Source organism: Cervus elaphus, chromosome 9 (genome assembly GCF_910594005.1).
Source record: "Cervus elaphus chromosome 9, mCerEla1.1, whole genome shotgun sequence".
Lineage (NCBI taxonomy): Eukaryota > Metazoa > Chordata > Mammalia > Artiodactyla > Cervidae > Cervus > Cervus elaphus.
The window spans coordinates 22,564,199-22,581,519 of record NC_057823.1 but is presented as its reverse complement, the minus strand read 5'-3'; the positions used below and the strand labels follow the sequence as shown (position 1 = coordinate 22,581,519).

At 50.3% G+C, this 17,321-nt stretch overlaps 1 protein-coding gene across 5 annotated transcripts in view; it reads left to right on the top strand.

Annotated features, from left to right (window-relative positions):
- ATCAY (ATCAY kinesin light chain interacting caytaxin) overlaps positions 1-8,818 on the top strand; it is a 40,415-nt gene extending 31,597 nt beyond the window's left edge. For all 5 annotated transcript variants that reach the window (XM_043911963.1, XM_043911966.1, XM_043911967.1 and 2 more), the window contains 3 exons: positions 2,075-2,146; positions 3,478-3,510; positions 5,825-8,818. In XM_043911963.1, coding sequence (XP_043767898.1) covers positions 2,075-2,146; positions 3,478-3,510; positions 5,825-5,834 — 115 coding nt within the window. In that variant the 3' untranslated portion in view covers positions 5,835-8,818. The remainder of the gene's footprint in view (positions 1-2,074; positions 2,147-3,477; positions 3,511-5,824) is intronic.
- The last annotated feature ends 8,503 nt before the right edge of the window (positions 8,819-17,321 follow it).

Sequence of the window (17,321 nt, the reverse complement as noted above, 5' to 3'; positions counted from 1 at the left end):
AGATCCTTTTTGTATTGTTCTTCTATGTATTCTTGCCACCTTTTCTTGCCATCTTTTGCTTCTGTTAGGTCCATACCATTTCTGTCCTTCATTGCACCGATCTTTGCATGAAGTATTCCCTAGGTATCTCTAATTTTCTTGAAGAGATCTCTAGTCTTTCCCATTCTGTTGTTTTCCTCTATTTCTTTGCATTGATCACTGAGGAAGGCTTTCTTATCTCTCCTTGCTATTCTTTGGAACCCTGCATTCAGATGGGTATATCTTTCCTTTTCTCCTTTGCCTTTAACTTCTCTTCTTCACAGCTATTTGCAAGTCCTCCTCAGGCAACCATTTTGCCTTTTTGCATTTATTTTTTGGGGTGATGGTATTGATCACTGCCTCCTGTACAATGTCACGAACCTCCATCCATAGTTCTTCAGGCACTCTGTCTATCAGATCTAATCCCTGAGTCTATTTGTCTCTTCCACTGTATAATTGTAAGGGATTTGATTTAGGCCATATCTGAATAGCCTAGTGGTTTCCCTACTTTCTTCAATTTAAGTCTGAATTTTGCAATAACGAGTTCATGATCTGAGCCACAGTCAGCTCCAGGTTTTGATTTTGCTGACTGTATAGAGCATCTCCATCTTTGGCTGCAAAGAATATAATCAATCTGATTCCGGTATTGACCATCTGGTAATGTCCACGTGTAGCCTCATCTCTTGTGTTGTTGGAAGAGGGTGTTTGGTATGACCAGTGTGTTCTCTTGGAAAAACTCAATTAGCCTTTGCCCTGCTTCATTTTGTACTCCAAGACCAAACTTGCCTGTTACTCCAGGTATCTCTTGACTTCCTACTTTTGCATTCCTGTCCCCAAAATGAAAAGGACATCTCTTTTGGGTGTTAGCTCTAGAAGGTCTTGTAGGTCTTCATAGAACCATTCAACTTCAGCTTCTTCAGCATTACTGGTTGGGGCATGGACTTGGATTACTGTGATATTGAAAGTTTTGCCTTGGAAATGAACAGAGATCATTCTGTCATTTTTGAGATTACACCCAAGAACTGCATTTGGGACTCTTCTGTTGACTATGAGGGCTACTCCATTTCTTCTAAGGGATTCTTGCCCACAGTAGTAAATATAATGGTTATCTGAGTTAAATTTGCCCGTTCCAGTCCATTTTAGTTCACTGATTCCTAAGATGTCTATGTTCACTCTGGCCATCTCCTGTTTGACCACTTCCAATTTACCTTGATTCATGAACCTAACATTCCAGGTTCGTATACAATACTGTTCTTTACAGCATTGGACTTTATTTCCATCACCAGTCACATCCACAGCTGGGGGTTGTTTTTGCTTTGGCTCCATCTCTTCATTGTTTCTGGAGTTATTTCTCCACTCTTCTCCAGTAGCATATTGGGCACCTACCAACCTGGAGAGTTTATCTTTCAGCGCCATATCTTTTTGCCCTTTCATATTGTTCATGGGGTTCTCAAGGCAAGAATACTGAAGTGGTTTGCCATTTCCTTCTCCAGTGGACCATGTTTTGTCAGAACTCTCCACCATGACCTGTCCGTCTTGCCTGGCCCTGCACAGCATGGCTCATAGTTTCATTGAGTTAGACAAGGATGTGGTTCATGTAATCAGTTTGATTAGTTTTCTGTGATTGTGGTTTCTTATTTTATTATTTTCTAATCTTTGTTATTAGTCTGATCACTCTTATTTATATTTTTCTTATTTTATATATATATTTTTTTTTTCTTTTTCTTATCTCACTTTGCTGTTGGGGTCTGGTTTTACCCTCCAGGGATTGTTATCTTTTATTCTTCATTATTGTTCTGCTTTTTTTAATCTCTCTGTCTATATTTTTTTCTCATTTTTTTTTTCTTTCTTTCTCCCCACGGCCTTCACCTTCATGAATTCCTGACCATCCCATCACTTGCTCCACCCTCTGGGCCCCGGCGCTTTCCAGGGCACGCAAACCCTTTCCAGATTGCTGTCGGGTCACGGCAGCCCAGATGGAGGGGCAGTGGGAGCCAAGAGCCCCTCAGCCCACTCGGCCAGCTGGTCACCCCTGCTCACCTCTTTCTGTTCCCAGCGCAAGGCCGCAGCCGGAGTCTGTCCTGCCCAGGTCTGAAGAGAAGGCGGAGGCGGGGCTGGCGGAAGACAGGTAAGCATCCAGGTGGCCGTGGGCAAGAGCTCACACCTGCCAGGAGCTTGAGAGCCCAAAGAGCATCAGATGAAGGTGATCTGAGGTCACTATGGTGCTGAAATAAGACCACCTGGGGACCTCCTTGCTGATCCAGTGGTTAAGACTCCGCACTTCCACTACATGGGGCGCAGGTTCGATCCCTGGTCTGGAAACTAAGATCCTGTATGCTTCGTAGTGAAGCAAAAAAAAAAAAAAAAAAAGTCCACCATGAGACCTGCTCCATCAAACCATTTTAATGTGAATTTAGTACATCTCTTTAGAGTCCGTTGGACTGCACGGAGATCAAACCAGTCCATCCTAAAGGCAATCAACCCTGAATATTCATTGAAAGGACTGATGCTGAAGCCGAAGCTCCAATAATTGGGCACCTGATTCAAAGAGCTGACTCATTTGAAAAGACCTGGATGCTGGGAAAGATTGAAGGCTAAAGAAGAAGAGGGCAACAGAGGAGGAAATGGTTGGAGGGCCTCACCGACTCAATGGACATGAGTTTGACCAAACTCGCGGAGATGGTGAAGGACAGGGAGGCCTAGTGTGCTGCAGTCCATGGGGTTGCAAAAAGTCAGACATGACTGGGCAACTGAACAACAACAGTTTAGGGCAACCAGCAGCTCTCTCCCAAACATTCTTTCCGCCCAGAGGGAGACCCTGTACCCCACTGAGCAGTTGCTTCCATTCCCATCCCCCTCCTCATTTGTCTTTAATCCAGTGACTCTCTGTTATTATAAAAGTCCTTAGTACCTCACCCTGGGATGTGTAGACAGATGGCATGGCCCCCTCCTGGGTCTCTAGAAGCCCCCTCCCTCCTTCCCTGTCTCTTTCTGTGCCATCTACCTCCTGCCTTTGCTGCTTGTTTTCCCCTTTCTCCTGTCCTTGGGCTCTTTGAGGGCAGTGGCTATATCTTGGGACTGTTCCCTCCCCCTCCTCCCACCCTGCATCTATCACAGGCCAAGCACGGGGACCAGGGGCAAATGATGTGCCTGAGAGACCAGGATCTGCTCTCAGATGGAGGTTCTGGCTGGCCTTTGGGCAGGTCCTGGTGGATGGGTTCCACCTTCCAGGTGCGTGGACCTGCAGCAGCACTGGTGGTTTCACTTTGTGGCAGCCAGGGGGCTTGGCCGTCCTCGTGACTGCCTGTCCTGGCTCATTTGTCACACAGCAGACACACGCTGACGCTTATTTTGTGCCAGATCAGGATGCAGCCGTGTTGGCCCTCATAGGGCTCACAGCCAAATGCCAAGGCTCCCCAAACAGGCAACTAATGCTGGGATTCCTTCCTTTCCCCACAGGTCTGCTCTGGCCACAGAAGATCAGGAAACGAGGTGCGTGGGAAGCCGGGGGGAGAGGGGAGGGGTTGTTCTTGGCATGTTTGTTTGGAAACATTCTAAATGGAACCTAGCCTGGATGAGTACCCCATGACTTGGTGGTGGAGGGAGGAAGGTGCACCAGGGAGGCAGGGAGATCATGGTTACCCTGACAACAGGGCCTCCTCTGGGGTTGAGTGAGCAGCTGGTCCCTGCCCAACTCCAGGGGGTGCCATTGATGGGAAGTCCCAGACTGAGGACCCTGGCTGAAACATTCACCCATAGCCAGGACCCCTGAAACTTGGGATTTAACTCAGCTGAAGGGTGCGATGCCTGCCCACAACCTATCTCAGTGTGTCTGCCCGGCTCTAGATGCCAGAAAAAGCCTCCCTGTGTGTCACGGGTCCTGGGGACCACCCTCAGGGTCCATGGTTTGCTAGAAGGACTCCCGGGACTCAGCAAAGCAGATCTGCTCATGGTTATGGTTTATCACAGTGGACGGGTGGATACAGATCAAAATCAGCAATAGGAAGGGCTGTATGGGGCTGGGCAAAGAGAGACAGGTGCGAGTTCCCAGCTGTTGTCTCCCAGGGGACTCGTGGGGACAGCCCTTTATTCTCCCAGCAGCCAAGTGTGGTGGCGCACACCAAGTGTCTCCAAACTGTGCTGCTCGCCAGGAGCCCTGGTGTCCAGGGTGTTTATTGGAGGTCAGTCATATGCGCAGTGGACTGTACATGTGGCTGACCTTCATCTCTCTAGCCCTTGCAGAGGTTGAGCTGATACCACATGGCCAATAGTCAGCATAGACTATCCAGCATGACCCAAGGTCCCAGGCAAACAGAGATACTCTTATCAAGAAGGACATTCCAAGGTCATGGAGGTGGCCTCCGAGGGGCTGGGAAAGGGCCAGACTTTTCTTTGGAATGTGCAGGGTTAATCCTTGACCACATTCTCTGCTACAGATCTGTAACATGGGCCAGCCACATGTCTTAGTACTATCCATGTGACCCAAGAAGCCCCAAGCTGAGAAATAAACATCAAAAATGGTCTTAAACCAGTACTTCCCTGGAGACTGAATAGAGGGAAGTTCTCAATGCATTTCCAACAAGACCATCTCAATCCATGTGTTCTGAAAATCAGTCCCCGTCCACAGACACAAAACACAAAAGGAAATCATTCACCATGAAAAAAGTCAGATACAACAAACAGCAGAATTAGGCCCCCCCTCCCCCGGGGATCCTCAGGCAGAGATAATTAAAAAACAAGCACTTTTTGAATGATTAAATACATAATAGAAAGAATGGTTGGGAGCAGTGGATAGATGGACAGATGGGTGTATAGATGGATGGATAGGTAGATGGACAAGTATATGGGTGGGTGGATAAACAGATAGATGGGTCCAATGGACAGATGGGTATATGGGTGATGGATAAGTCGATGGATGGAGGGTTGAATGGGTGTGTGGATGGATGGATGGATGGATGGATGGATGGATGGATAGTTGCTTGGATGGATGTGGATGGATAGTTGGGTGGATAAATGGATGGTTGGATGGATGGATGGGTGTGTGGATAGATGGATGGTTGGTTGGACAAGTGCATGGATGGATGATGGATGGATGGTTGGTTAGATGGATGAATGGATGAGTGTGTGGATGGATGGATGGTTAGTTGGGTGGATGGATGGATGGACAAATGGATGAATGTGTAGATGGGTGGATGGATAAATGGATGGTTGGATGGATGGGTGTGTGGATAGACAGATGGTTGGTTGGATAAGTGGATGGAGGGATGAATGGTGAGTTGGATAAGTGGATGGAGGGATGAATGGATGGATGATGGATGGATGGTTGGTTAGATGGATGAATGAATGAGTGTATGGATGGATGGATGGATGGTTGGTTGGATAAGTGGATGGAGGGGTGAATGGTGAGTTGGGTAAGTGGATGGATGGATGGGTGGATGGATGAATGGATGAGTGTGGATGGATAGATGGTTGGTTGGATAAGTGGATGGAAGGATGAATAGTGAGTTGGATAAGTGGATGGAAGGATGGTGAATAGATGGGTGAATTGAAACCTGACCCAGTCTGATTGAGGGCACCTGCCCTGGGGCCTGCTCTTTGGCTGGGGCACCAAGAGAGAGGTGCCTTTCAGAACCACATCTGGAAGGTGGATGGCAGGTGGCAGACTTTGCAAGGTAGGTGCCACTCTTGCTATTGAGGGCATGCCAAAGCCAGATTAGATCATTATTTTGAATTCCACACACATGGAACACTTTCCACTTTCTCTAAATCTAATCACGGTAACTTGACCATGTCTCTCCCTCTCCAGCATGTCCTGAAGTGACGTGAGCACAGAGGAGGACACGAAAGAAGATCTCAGATGCCAAGAAACCTCTGTTGGATGCCCTGCTGCCCTGGATCTCATCCTCACCTCATCCCGAGTCCCAATCTCCGGTGGGGTGCCCGTCTCCCCCATCCATTTCTGAAACCCAACATCCTTTCTAGCTTCTTGAAAACACTTTTTAAAAAAATGATGCAGTATTAATGCGTCTGAAAAAGGACCCAATTCTCCACCCTTCCACACTCATGAGCTCATGGCCAAGAAGAAGGGGAAGCATTGAGCATGGCCCATGCCTCTTGGTGGCCTCAGAGACCCCATCCCACTGCACAGACTCCTGGTCAAGACCCTTCTCTTGCTTGTCACCTGGTCCAGGTTGGAGCCACAGATGCCCACCGACTCCCTGGCTGGGTCTGGATTCTTCCTCGTGCCTTTCCTCCCAGAACAGTCCCTGCAGTCCTGGGCATCGGGCCTGGAAGGTCAGCACCACCCCCAGCAGCACCACGTCCTGGGGGAACTGCCTGACCTTGGAACTCACAGCTTTTCCTTTAAACCAGCCCCCTCGCCTCCTATAACTCCCACCTCCTTGGGGAACATCAGAGCCCATGGCACCAGTGAGGGCCACTTATAATCATCCTTGCCCTACAGTTGCAAATCTGCCCCCCACCCCCAGTCTAGAACATTCTTCAGCCCCTTGAAAGCAGAGGCCATGCCACAGGGCAATCCCAACCAATACCTCCTACTGAGAGAATGAGCCTCCTCACTTCCCCAATCCCTCCCCCTAGCATGGAGTTGGGATGTGCCCCCTTGGGTTTCCACTGGGAGCAGAGGCTGAGAAACCAGCTTTCAAGATAAGCTCATCGCAGAAATACTGACGGATAAGAAAGAAGACACAGGGTACTGGACTTTTGAGTGTTACAAATGTCACTGGGAAAAATAAATCGCAGTGGTCTGGATGCTATGGTCACCTGCATTAAAAGGAGACAGATTTCCTTAGGGAGGAAAGAAAAAAAAAAAAAAAAGACTTTTCTAATGTGCTCTAAAGGCCAGTCAGGTGGGCTCTAGAGGGAGTGAGTTCCCTGTCTCTCGAGGCATTCAAGAAAAGGATGAGCAGTGCTTGCACAGAGTCGTCCCCTGCGATCCCCTATGACCCTGAGAGTTTCTGTTTCCATGAAAAGTGTGAGTAGTTCACCTGTGTCCGATTCTTTGCGACCCCATTGACCCATGGACTGTAACCCACCAGGTTTCTCTGTCCATGGGGTTCTCCAGGCAAGAATAGTGGAGTGGGTTGCCATTTCCCTCTCCAGGGGATTTTCCTGACTCAGGTATCAAACCCTGGTCTCCTGCATGGCAGGCAGATTCTTTACCATCTGAGTCACCAGGGAAGCCCTCTGTTTCCACAAATTTGGGCAGAAGTCAAGCAGGGGCAATGTCTGGCCTCTGTGGCTGGCTTCTTGGCTGGCGTTATCCAAGTTTGATCGACCCCCTACCCCAATCATCTCCCAGTAGGAGATTCTTGGCATCAAGGGGGTGCATCTAGGGTTACCCTGATGACGGGAGGGAGCCAGTAGCTCTCAGCACTGAGGCAAAGGGACAACAAGGCTTTCCGCATGGCAGGGAATTGTCCTACCAGTGGCTCCCATCTTGGAAGATGCAGGGCCTTGGGCCTCTGTCTTCTGGAACCCAGCACTGCTCCTGCAAGCCTGGGGCCTTTGGGTGTCTGGTGGGATTTTTTAATTTGTATTTTTGCTCTGTTTCCCGAATGTCAAATAAAGGACAGGATCCGTGTTTCTGGCTCAGATGAGTTACCTGGAGCCCAAAGCAGGCTGCTCTCCCCCACTCCCAGCCCCCCACCGAAAGTCCCCCCCATCCTGGGTCCACTCAGGCCCCTCCCCTGCCCGGAGTGCCTCCTTTTATGAAAGGTGCCTCGGCATCTGCAGGGCCGTGTCGAACTCCGGGTTCAAGCGACTGGTTCTGCTCTGCTGATGAGATGGACATGTGGCCTGCAAGGCCCACAAATCCACAGTACAGTATACGCAGTAACTCCTAGAAACAGTGCTTCAATGACAGTGAGAAAGGAGCTGGGGATAGGAACCCATGAATTCCACCCAACCTGACAGCTACTGAGAGCTTGCAGAGCCAAGATGGCTTCCAAAGTGGTTCAGTGGTAAAGAATCTGCCTGCCAACACAGGTGACGCAGGTTCGATCCCTGGGTTGGGAAGATCCCCTGGAGGAGGAAATGGTAATTCACTCCAGTATTCTTGCCTGGAGAATCCCATGGGCAGAGGAGCCTGGCGGGCTACAGTCCGTGGGATCGCAAAGAGTCGAACACAACTGACCATGTGCGCAAAAACACGTGTGCAGAGGCCACAGAGGGACGAGAGGGGCAGACCATCCCGCCCTCAAGGAGTTTGTGGCCTAAAGATTCTGGTCGAACAAGAAATTTCAACACGGACCCCCACCCCGCCTCCCAGCTCACTGTGGCCCACCTGCCACCCCTCAGGACCACCAGCAGCCACAAACAGCAGGCAAGTGGAACCAAGGACCCCAACCCAGCCATGCAGCCCCCTCCAGAGTAGAGAGAGAGCCCCCCAGGGAGGTGGTCTCCAGGCCGGCCACCTCTCCACAGCTGCGTGAGGTTCCGAGGCACAGCTCCAGATGGGGCCACCATATCCAGGCGGGAGCCTAGCCATACCCTCTGAAATGGGCTTTGTGGAAGATTTCTATTCATGGGGCAGTTTTGGCTGAAATACAATGGACACTAAGCCCTCCTTATGAAGGGACGTTGGGTTTTCCTCTGTGACACACGGGGTGCGCCCTAAGTACCCCCCCGACCCAAGGTCGTAGTTCACACGCCCATTGTCCCAACAGCCAGCTTTGTGGTTTTTTAAAACAATTCATTATGATTACTGTCATGATGTAAAGACATCAGTTCCACGGGCTTTGGGGGATTTTTATGGAAAATAAAGCATCGGTGAGAAGGGAGGTTTGTGACTTCTGTCCACGTGCATGGGATGTGGCACTGGTCTTGGGCAGGGTGCAGAGAGAGCAGATTTCACACGCCGGGATGGGGCACAGTGACTTGCGTGACCTTAAGTCATGGCCTGTCTTGCTTCTGGCTCCTGTCACCAGAATGGGAAGCCCACCTGGGTTCTTCCTAAGGCCTCCTGGCTCTGCCCCTCTGTGATTCAAGTTCCCTTCCTGCCCCCAGTCTTCCCTGGAAACAAACGTGTGTGTTTGTGTTAAGTCGCTTCAGTTGTGTCCAGCCCTTTATGACCCCGTGGACTGTAGCCCACCGGGCTCCTCTGTCCATGGAATTCTCCAGGGAAGAATACTGGAGTGGGTAGCCATTTCCTTCTCCAGGGGATCTTCCCAACCCAAGCGAGGAATGGGGAAGGGGGCAGAGCTTGCATGCCCCCTCTGGCACCACAGATGGGGAGACTGAGGCACAGAGAGGGGGCGTGGCTCACCCGGGGTCACACGGACACTCAAGGGTGGGTCTGAGACGTGACCCTGTGCTTCGTCCCTCCGGCCATCCCATTGCATGACTGGAGACCCACACCCTTTGCTGGCTATAGGATCTTAGGAGACTGTTCCCCCTCAAAGGATGAGAGTCAGCCCTCCCATGCCAGGTACAAGAGGAGTCCTCCCGTTACCCACACCCACAATTTTGAGACCTGCTGGTGGCAGGATACCAGGATGCATGTGTTCACACAAAGTCTCCATCAGGTTGATGGCAGGAGTCAACAGATGCCAACCCACCTGTCTCTGCCATCCCACCCCTGTGACATCCAGCGAGGTGCCCTTCACAGAGAAGGTATCTTCACGGGGACTGGGAGGGGGCCTCAGGCAGAGGGAGCCGGTTGGCATGAGAGTGGTGAGGAGGAGGAGCTGAAGATGGCAGAACTGGTGCTGCGACCATGGGGTGCTGTGTCTGGAGGTGACGGGCCCACCCCTTTCTGCCACCCCACTGAGTCTTTTGAGTATCTTAAGGGGGTTCCTGTGAACCTCATTCATTCATTCATTTATTCACTGAATAATGGCATTTAGCACATTCACAATATTGTACTGGGGATCCTCAGGGACCACGCACCTCTCAAGGTTGCTCCCAGCCCGGTGAGGGAGTTTGACACACGGAACCAGGGCCTCACTAGGGATCAGGAGGAAAATCCAGGAAGGCTCCCTGGAGGAAGAGTCTTCTCTGGTTAGAGATCACAGAGAGAAGAAACAGTTAGCCAGGCCTTTGGGCAGGCCAAGAGGTATCTGGCAAGGGCCAAGGCTTGGAGGCTGGACAGAGTTGGGTGAGACAGGAGCAGAAAAATGAAGACTGGCTGGAGGAGTGCAGACAGAGAAGGCCTGAGGCTGGACTGGCTACAGCTGGGTGTTACTGCAAAGCCAGAGCTAAACAGGGCCTAATGAGTTATTTTTAAAATTTATCATTAATGGCATTTAGCACATTCACATTTAGCACATTCTGTTGTACAGAATACCCAGAATATTCTGTCTGGGTCCAGAATATTCCATCACTCCCAAAGGAGACCCTGTTCCCGTCAGCAGGCACTCCCCAGCCCCTGACAACTAGGAACCCACTCTCTGTGTCTATGGATTGGTCTGTTCTGGATGTTTCCCATCAGTGGAATCTCGCAGGATGGCATGGGATGGTCACTTTCAACGACCTTGGGCTCTTTAGGGACAGGCAGGTCTGTATTGGGAGCCCGTGTGCCAGGGTGAGCCGACCCAGAGGCCTCCCAGCAGGGCCCTGCCAGGGAATGTCACTGTCACCCATGGTTTGGGCCGCATGCCCTACAACGAGGCTCCCGGGAAATTCTTGCCACTGAAACTGAGCCAGAGGTGACACAGAGAGTTGGCTTTTCCCCCGCCCATGGGGCAGCTGATGGAGCTCAGGGTCACGGGTCCAGCCCCGCTGCTAAGAGAGGGAACTCACAGCCAGAAGGGGCTGGAATGGAGAGGAAAGGGGGTGGGCAGTGGACAAGACCCCTGTCTTGGGCATTTGACACTGCCCCTGGTGGCCACGTTTGAATGGAGGGTCACTGCCCCCAGTGACCTCTCCTGACCTCTGACCTTCAAGCAGGTCAGTCCTGCCTGAAGCCACTAATCTAACAGCCATATGAGTCTGTTAAACAATTCTTAACCAGACCAGTCACTATGTCCCCACCACTGGTTGACCCTCAGCAGGTGTCTTAGCCACTGCTGGTCCTCCCAGTAAAATAGGAGCGGAGGGAGGTCATGGGGGGCCAGAGAGGCAGGGCCTGGGGGTGAGGATAGTGTGTTACTTTTATTTTTTGTTCTCACCGCACATGTGTGATCTTAGTTCCCTGACCAAGGATTGAACCAGCACACCCTGCTTTGGAAGCCTGTCTTAGCCACTGGACCACCAGGGACATCCCAGTGTGCTTCTTTTAAACACAAATAAGAATGGGAGGAATGTTTGGCACAGGAGTGATGAAACAGGAAAGACAGCCCCCAATCTGGGTGTTGTTTTTTTTCCCCCAGTTTTATTTTATTTATTTAGTTTTAGCTGTGCTGGGTCTTGATTGCTGTCCAGGTGATCCTCTACTTGAGGAGAGCAGGGCCTACTCGCTAGTTGTGGTGTGGTTTCTCATTGTGGTGGCTTCTCTTGTTGCAGAGCGTGGATTCTAGGACACGCGGGCTTCAGAAGTTGCAGTACATGGGCTCAGTAGTTTGGGCTCCCAGGCTCTAGAGCACAGGCTCTAGAGCTCAGTAGTGGCAGGGCACAGGCTTAGTTGCTCCGAGACATGCGGGATCTTCCTGGATCAGGGATTGAACCCACGTCCCCAGCATTAACAGGCAGATTCTCAACCCCTGAGCCACCAGGAAAGCCCCCATCTGGGTTTTTACAAAGCTCCCTCTAGCTGTCACACAGGGCAGGTTTAGAGAAAAACCAGTGCCCGACAGTTCAAGCCATAAAAGCAGATTGTACTCAGGAGTCATTGCAGGAGGGCAGAGAGAGCATAGAGCCAGTTTCCACTCCCGAGATAGCACAGGCAAGCAGGTTCACAGCCAAGGAGCAGGTGGGGTCAGTGAACGGAAGATCACAGGAGGGGACATGAAGGGTAAGGGGGTATTCTAGCTACACTAACTTAGCAGGATTCTTGCTGAAATCCCCTTGTGTTTCAGCCAGCGTGCACACTCGCATGCTGTTGTTTTAGTCCTGTCCAACTCTTTGTAACCCCATGAACTGTAGCCTGCCAGGCTCCTCTGTCCATGGGATTTCCCAGGCAAGAGTACTGGAGTGGTTTGCCATTTCCTCTTTCAGGGGATCTTCCTCACCCAGGGATCAAACCCGAGCCTCATAGGTTTCCTGCATTGGTAGGGGGGTTCTTTATCACTAGCACCACCTAGGAAGCCGTTGGCTGGGTTCAAAGATCTCTTGGCCCTTCCTGTTTCATTCATTCCCTCTGCTACTATTTAGGGAGGGAAGGACGCTACCATCAGTGGACCTGACCTTGGTAGGCACTGGGGATACATCAGAAAACAAGACATGCATGGCCCTGCCTGCCCCGGGGGGGAACTCATGATGTGGAGAGAGGCAGTGGGGATCCAGAAAGTCTTCCTGCAAGAGGGGAGGTCCAAGCTGATGCAGGATGGCTTAGTCAAAGTTAGCCCGAGGGAGGAGGATTGGGTAAGGGGAGGGGTGGTTCCCAGAAAAGACAATGGCATGTGCAAAGGCCCTGTGACAGCAACTTTGGCAGCTGAGGGGCAGGTAGAGAATGGGCAGGGCAGGGCATCCTCCCTTCGTACTCCTGGGGGTGGGAGCCCAAAGCCACAGACATCCTCCCTCCTTTGGTTGGAGCCAGCAGCCTCCCTTGTTACAGACGGGAACAGTGAGGCACAGAGGGGCCAGGGTGGGGCCTGAGTTCCCCCATGTGGCAGGTGGCAGAACCAGGATTCAAATGCAGAATTCTTAACCAAGGATTCTTAAAGAGTAGGCCAGAGTGGGTGAGGGTGGTGATCACTGAGACTCCTTCAGGGGGTCTTCAAGGTCAGAATCATATATGGAAAAAAGATCCATTCAAAGTGACTTCCCTGGTGGCTTAGACAGTAAAGAATCTGCCTGCCAGTGCAAAAGACCTAGGTTCCATTCCTGGGTCGGGAAGATCCCCTGGAGAAGGAAATGGCTACCCACTCCAGTATTCTTGCCTGGAAAATCCCACGGACAGAGGAGCCTGGTGGGCTACAGTCCATGGGGTCGCAAGGAGTCGGTCAGGACTGAGCATCTAACACTTTCACTTTCTTTCCTTGGTGGTCCAATGGTCAGGACTCAATGCTTTCACAGCAAAGGGGCACCACAATTATTAAGCCTGTGCTCTAGAGCCCACGAGCCACAGCTACTGAAGCCCGTGTGCCCTAGAGCCCGTGCTCCCCAACAAGAGAAACCATCGCAATGAGAAGCCTCAGCACCACAACTAGAGAGTAGCTCCCACTCTCCACAATTAGAGAAAAGCCCACACAGCAGCGAAAACCCAGCGCAGCCAAAAATAAATAAACAAAATAAAGTTATTTAAAAAACCATTTAACAAAAACAAGCGAAGAAACAAAGTGCAAAGATAGACCAATGACCTTTAATGGAGCAGAGAGTGAAAAAGAACAGTCCACTTTCATAAACCTCCTTCCATCCTGTTCAGGTGTAGGACAAAGAAAACTACCCATGATGACCTAAAACAGGCTAAAAATCCTCCTTTATCTGTGTGTAAAGCTAGATTTTTCTTCCTGTGAGTACATGCTAAGTCACTTCAGTCATGTCTGACTCTTTGTGACCCAATGGACTGTAGCCTGCCAGGCTCCTCTGTCCATGGGATTCTGCAGGCAAGAAGATTGGAGTGGGTTGCCATGCCCTCCTCCAGGGGACCTTCCCAACCCAGGGACGGAACCCACGTCTCTTATGGCTCCTGCATTGGCAGATAGATTCTTTACCACTAGCACCACCTGGGAAGCCCTTTCTCCTGTATATCGACCAAAACAACTATGGAAACCGGCTGAACCACAAGCAGATGCGAGAATCCTTCTAAACCAGACATTAAAGTGATTTGGGCCCTAAAATCACTGTGGATGGTGACTGCTATCATGAAATTAGAAGACGATTGCTTTTTGGCAAGAAAACTATGGCAAATCTAGGCAAAGTGTTAAAAAGCAAAGACATCACTTTGCCAACAAAGGTCCATACAGTCAAAGCAATGGTTTTTCCAGTAGTTACATACAGATGTGAGAATTGGGCCATAAAGAAGGTAGAGCACCGAAGAATTGATGCATTTGAACTCTGGTGCTGGAGAAGACTTTTGAGAGTCCCTTGGACTGCAAGGAGATCAACGCAATCCATCCTAAAGGAAATCAACCCTGAATACTCATTGGAAGGACTGATGCTGAAGCTGAAGCTCCAATACTTTGGCGACCTGATGTAAAGCGCTGACTCACTGGAAAAAACACTGATGTTGGGAAAGATTGAAGACAGGAGGAGAAGAGGGCGACAGAGGATGAGGTGGTTGGATGGCATCACTGACTCAATGAACATGAACTTGGGCAAACTCCGGGAAATAATGAAGGACAGGAAGGCCTGGCATGCTGAAGTTCATGGCGTTGCAAAGAATCGGACACGACTTGGCAACTGAACATACACAGAGAGAATATCACTCTTTAACCTAAAAAAAAGTTTTTTATTTAAACAATATAAATTTATTCTCTGACAGTTCTGGAGGTGAGGAGTCGGACACAGGTCTCATAGAGCTAAGATCAAGATGAGGGCAGGACTGGTCCCACAGGAGGCTCCAGGGAAGAACTGACTCCTGCCTTTTCTGGCTTCTAGAGCCGCCACATCCCTGGCTCATGGTTCCTCCTCCATCTTCACAGACAGCAGCAGGTTATCTTTCTGACCCTCCTGCTGTAGCAATGCGTCCTATCTCTCTGACTGTAGCTGGAAAGGTTCTCAGCTTTTTCGTTGTTGTCAACTGAGGCGAAAGTCACATAATATGCAGCTAACCGTTATTGTAAAGTATACCATTAGGTGACACTTAGTGCATTCACAGTGCTCTGAAAATATCACCTCTATATAATTCCAGAACATTCTCCTCACCTCAGAAGAACACCCTACAAGTAATCACCCCTCATTTGCCCTCTCCCAGGCCCTGGTAACCACGAACGGCGTCTCTGTGGATCGGCCTGTTCTGGATGTTTCCCATCAGTGGAGTCACACCCTGTGTGTCCTTCTGTGTCTGCTTCTCTTACTGAGCGTCGTGTCCTCAGGGTCCATCCATGTGGTAGCGAGTGTCAGGGCTTCTCCCCTTCTCATAGCAGAATAATAGTCCATGGGAGGATGGATCAGTGTGTATATCCATTCATCTGCTAATAGACACTTAGTTATTTCCACCTTTTGGCTCCTATGAGTCATGTTGCTATAAACATTCATGGACAAGCATCTGTGGAGACGTGTGTTTTCATTTCTCTTGGGTTGACACTTTGAAGTGAAATTGGGTCCAAAAAACTGCCAACTGTTTTCCACAGAGACTGCCCCATTTCCCATGCCCACCAGCAACACACAGGACTGCCATCTCTGTCCATCCTCACTGACATACACATAGTCCATCTCTTTGACTATGGCCATCCTAGTGGGTGTGAGTGGTATCTCACTGTGGGTTATTTATTCATTTTTTGGGTTGTGGGTTGCAGCATCTTAGTCCCCTGGCCTGCAGTTGACCCGCACCCTTGGCAGTGAAACCCAGAGTCCAGACCACTGGCCCACCAAGGAATTCCCTCACTGTGGTTTCCATTTGCATCTCCCTGGTAATCAGTGATGCCGAGCATCTTTTCATGTGCTTGTTGGCCATGAGTATATCTTCTTTGAAGAAATGTCTATTCAGAGTCTGCCCATTTTTAAATTGGGTCATTTGTCTTTTTGTTGCTGACTTGTAAGAGTTCTCTATATATTCTAATAACCCCTTACCATATGTATGACTTGTAAATATTTTCTCCCATCCCCTGCATTGTCTTTTCACTTTCTTAATAATGTCATTCAATACAAAAAAGTTTTAAATTTTATCTAGCCCCCCTCCCTGAATTTTTAAAAAACTATTATTTTTCATTAAAAATATCATATTTGTGGACTTCCCTGATGACTCAGTAGATAAGAATCCACCTGCCAGTGGAAGGGACACAGGTTCCTCCCTGGTCTGGGAAGATCCCACATTTCTTGGAGCAACTAAGCCTGTGCGCCACGACTGAAGTCCAGGCACTCCAGAGCCCAAAGGCCACAACTACTGAGCCCATGTGCTGCAACTACGGATGCCTGCGAGCCTAGAGCCTGTGCTCTGAAACAAGAGAAGCCACACACCATAACCAAGAGTAGCCCCCGCTGCTCACGGCAACTACAGAAAGTCCAGGCAAAGCAACAAAGGCAGCCCCAAATCAACAAAATTATAAATACATATGTATATTACATTTATGTGACCATGTAGTTTTATCATTTTTAAAAGTTAAAAAGGCTTTAATCTTTCTCAGTTTTAAGTTACAGTGTGGTAAATATTATCCATGACAATAACCCATTTATTTATTTCTTTACTGAAGCCACACCTCGAGTGGCTTGCGAGATCCTAGCTCCCGGACCAGGGATCAAACTCATGCCCCCTTCACTGGAAGGACAGAGTCTTAACCACTGGACCACCAGGGAAGACCCAACAGTAATCCATTTAAACCAAAGCTCCCTGGGATCCTCAGTAGTTCTCAAGAGTAAGAAAGGGGGTCCTGAAAGCAAAAGGTCTCCTCTGGTGGGGAGTCAGGGTCTGGGATACACTCCCAGCTGGTCAGTAAGGTATGTGTGTTGTAGGCGGGGGATCCACAGACCCATGCCTCCCCAACCCTACCCCGGCCAGCTTCTGAGAGGCCAGAGGCTAAACCCAATGACGCCAGGCCTCACGTGGGTGCCCATAGAACGGGCCCCTGGTGTCACGCTGAGATTTTCCCGTGGCCAGGGTCACCTGAACGAAGCTATCTTGGGATTCACCGCTCTGGACCTTAAGCCCATCTTGGCAGCAACCCCCTTAGAAAAGGAAGTCCCCTGCTGTGTGGAGCCCCTGCGGCTGGCTGGCCGGCTGCTGTGGCTGGAGACCGGGCCCAGGGGGGAGGTATGAGTTCCTTTCTTCAGCCACCAGAACCGGCCTTAATGTCAGGGTCAGGAGAGGGGACACACCGGCCTGGATATTTTTAGGGAGGGAAAGTGTGTGGCCCGTTATCTGTCCCCTGGGCAGCCTGGCCAGGAAGGGGAGGAGGGAAGGAGTAGGAGGAGGGGAGAGGGAGCGGGGTGACATCCACCCGCACCCCCCTGCCTGGCCAACCAGTGACTAATTTAGGCAAAAGGCAGCGTGGAGCTATTTCCATCCAGAGGGAACAGGTGCAGCGCCCAACCCCCACCCCGCCCGCCCACTTCACCGCGCAGCCGCGCTCCCCATAGGCGGTGGG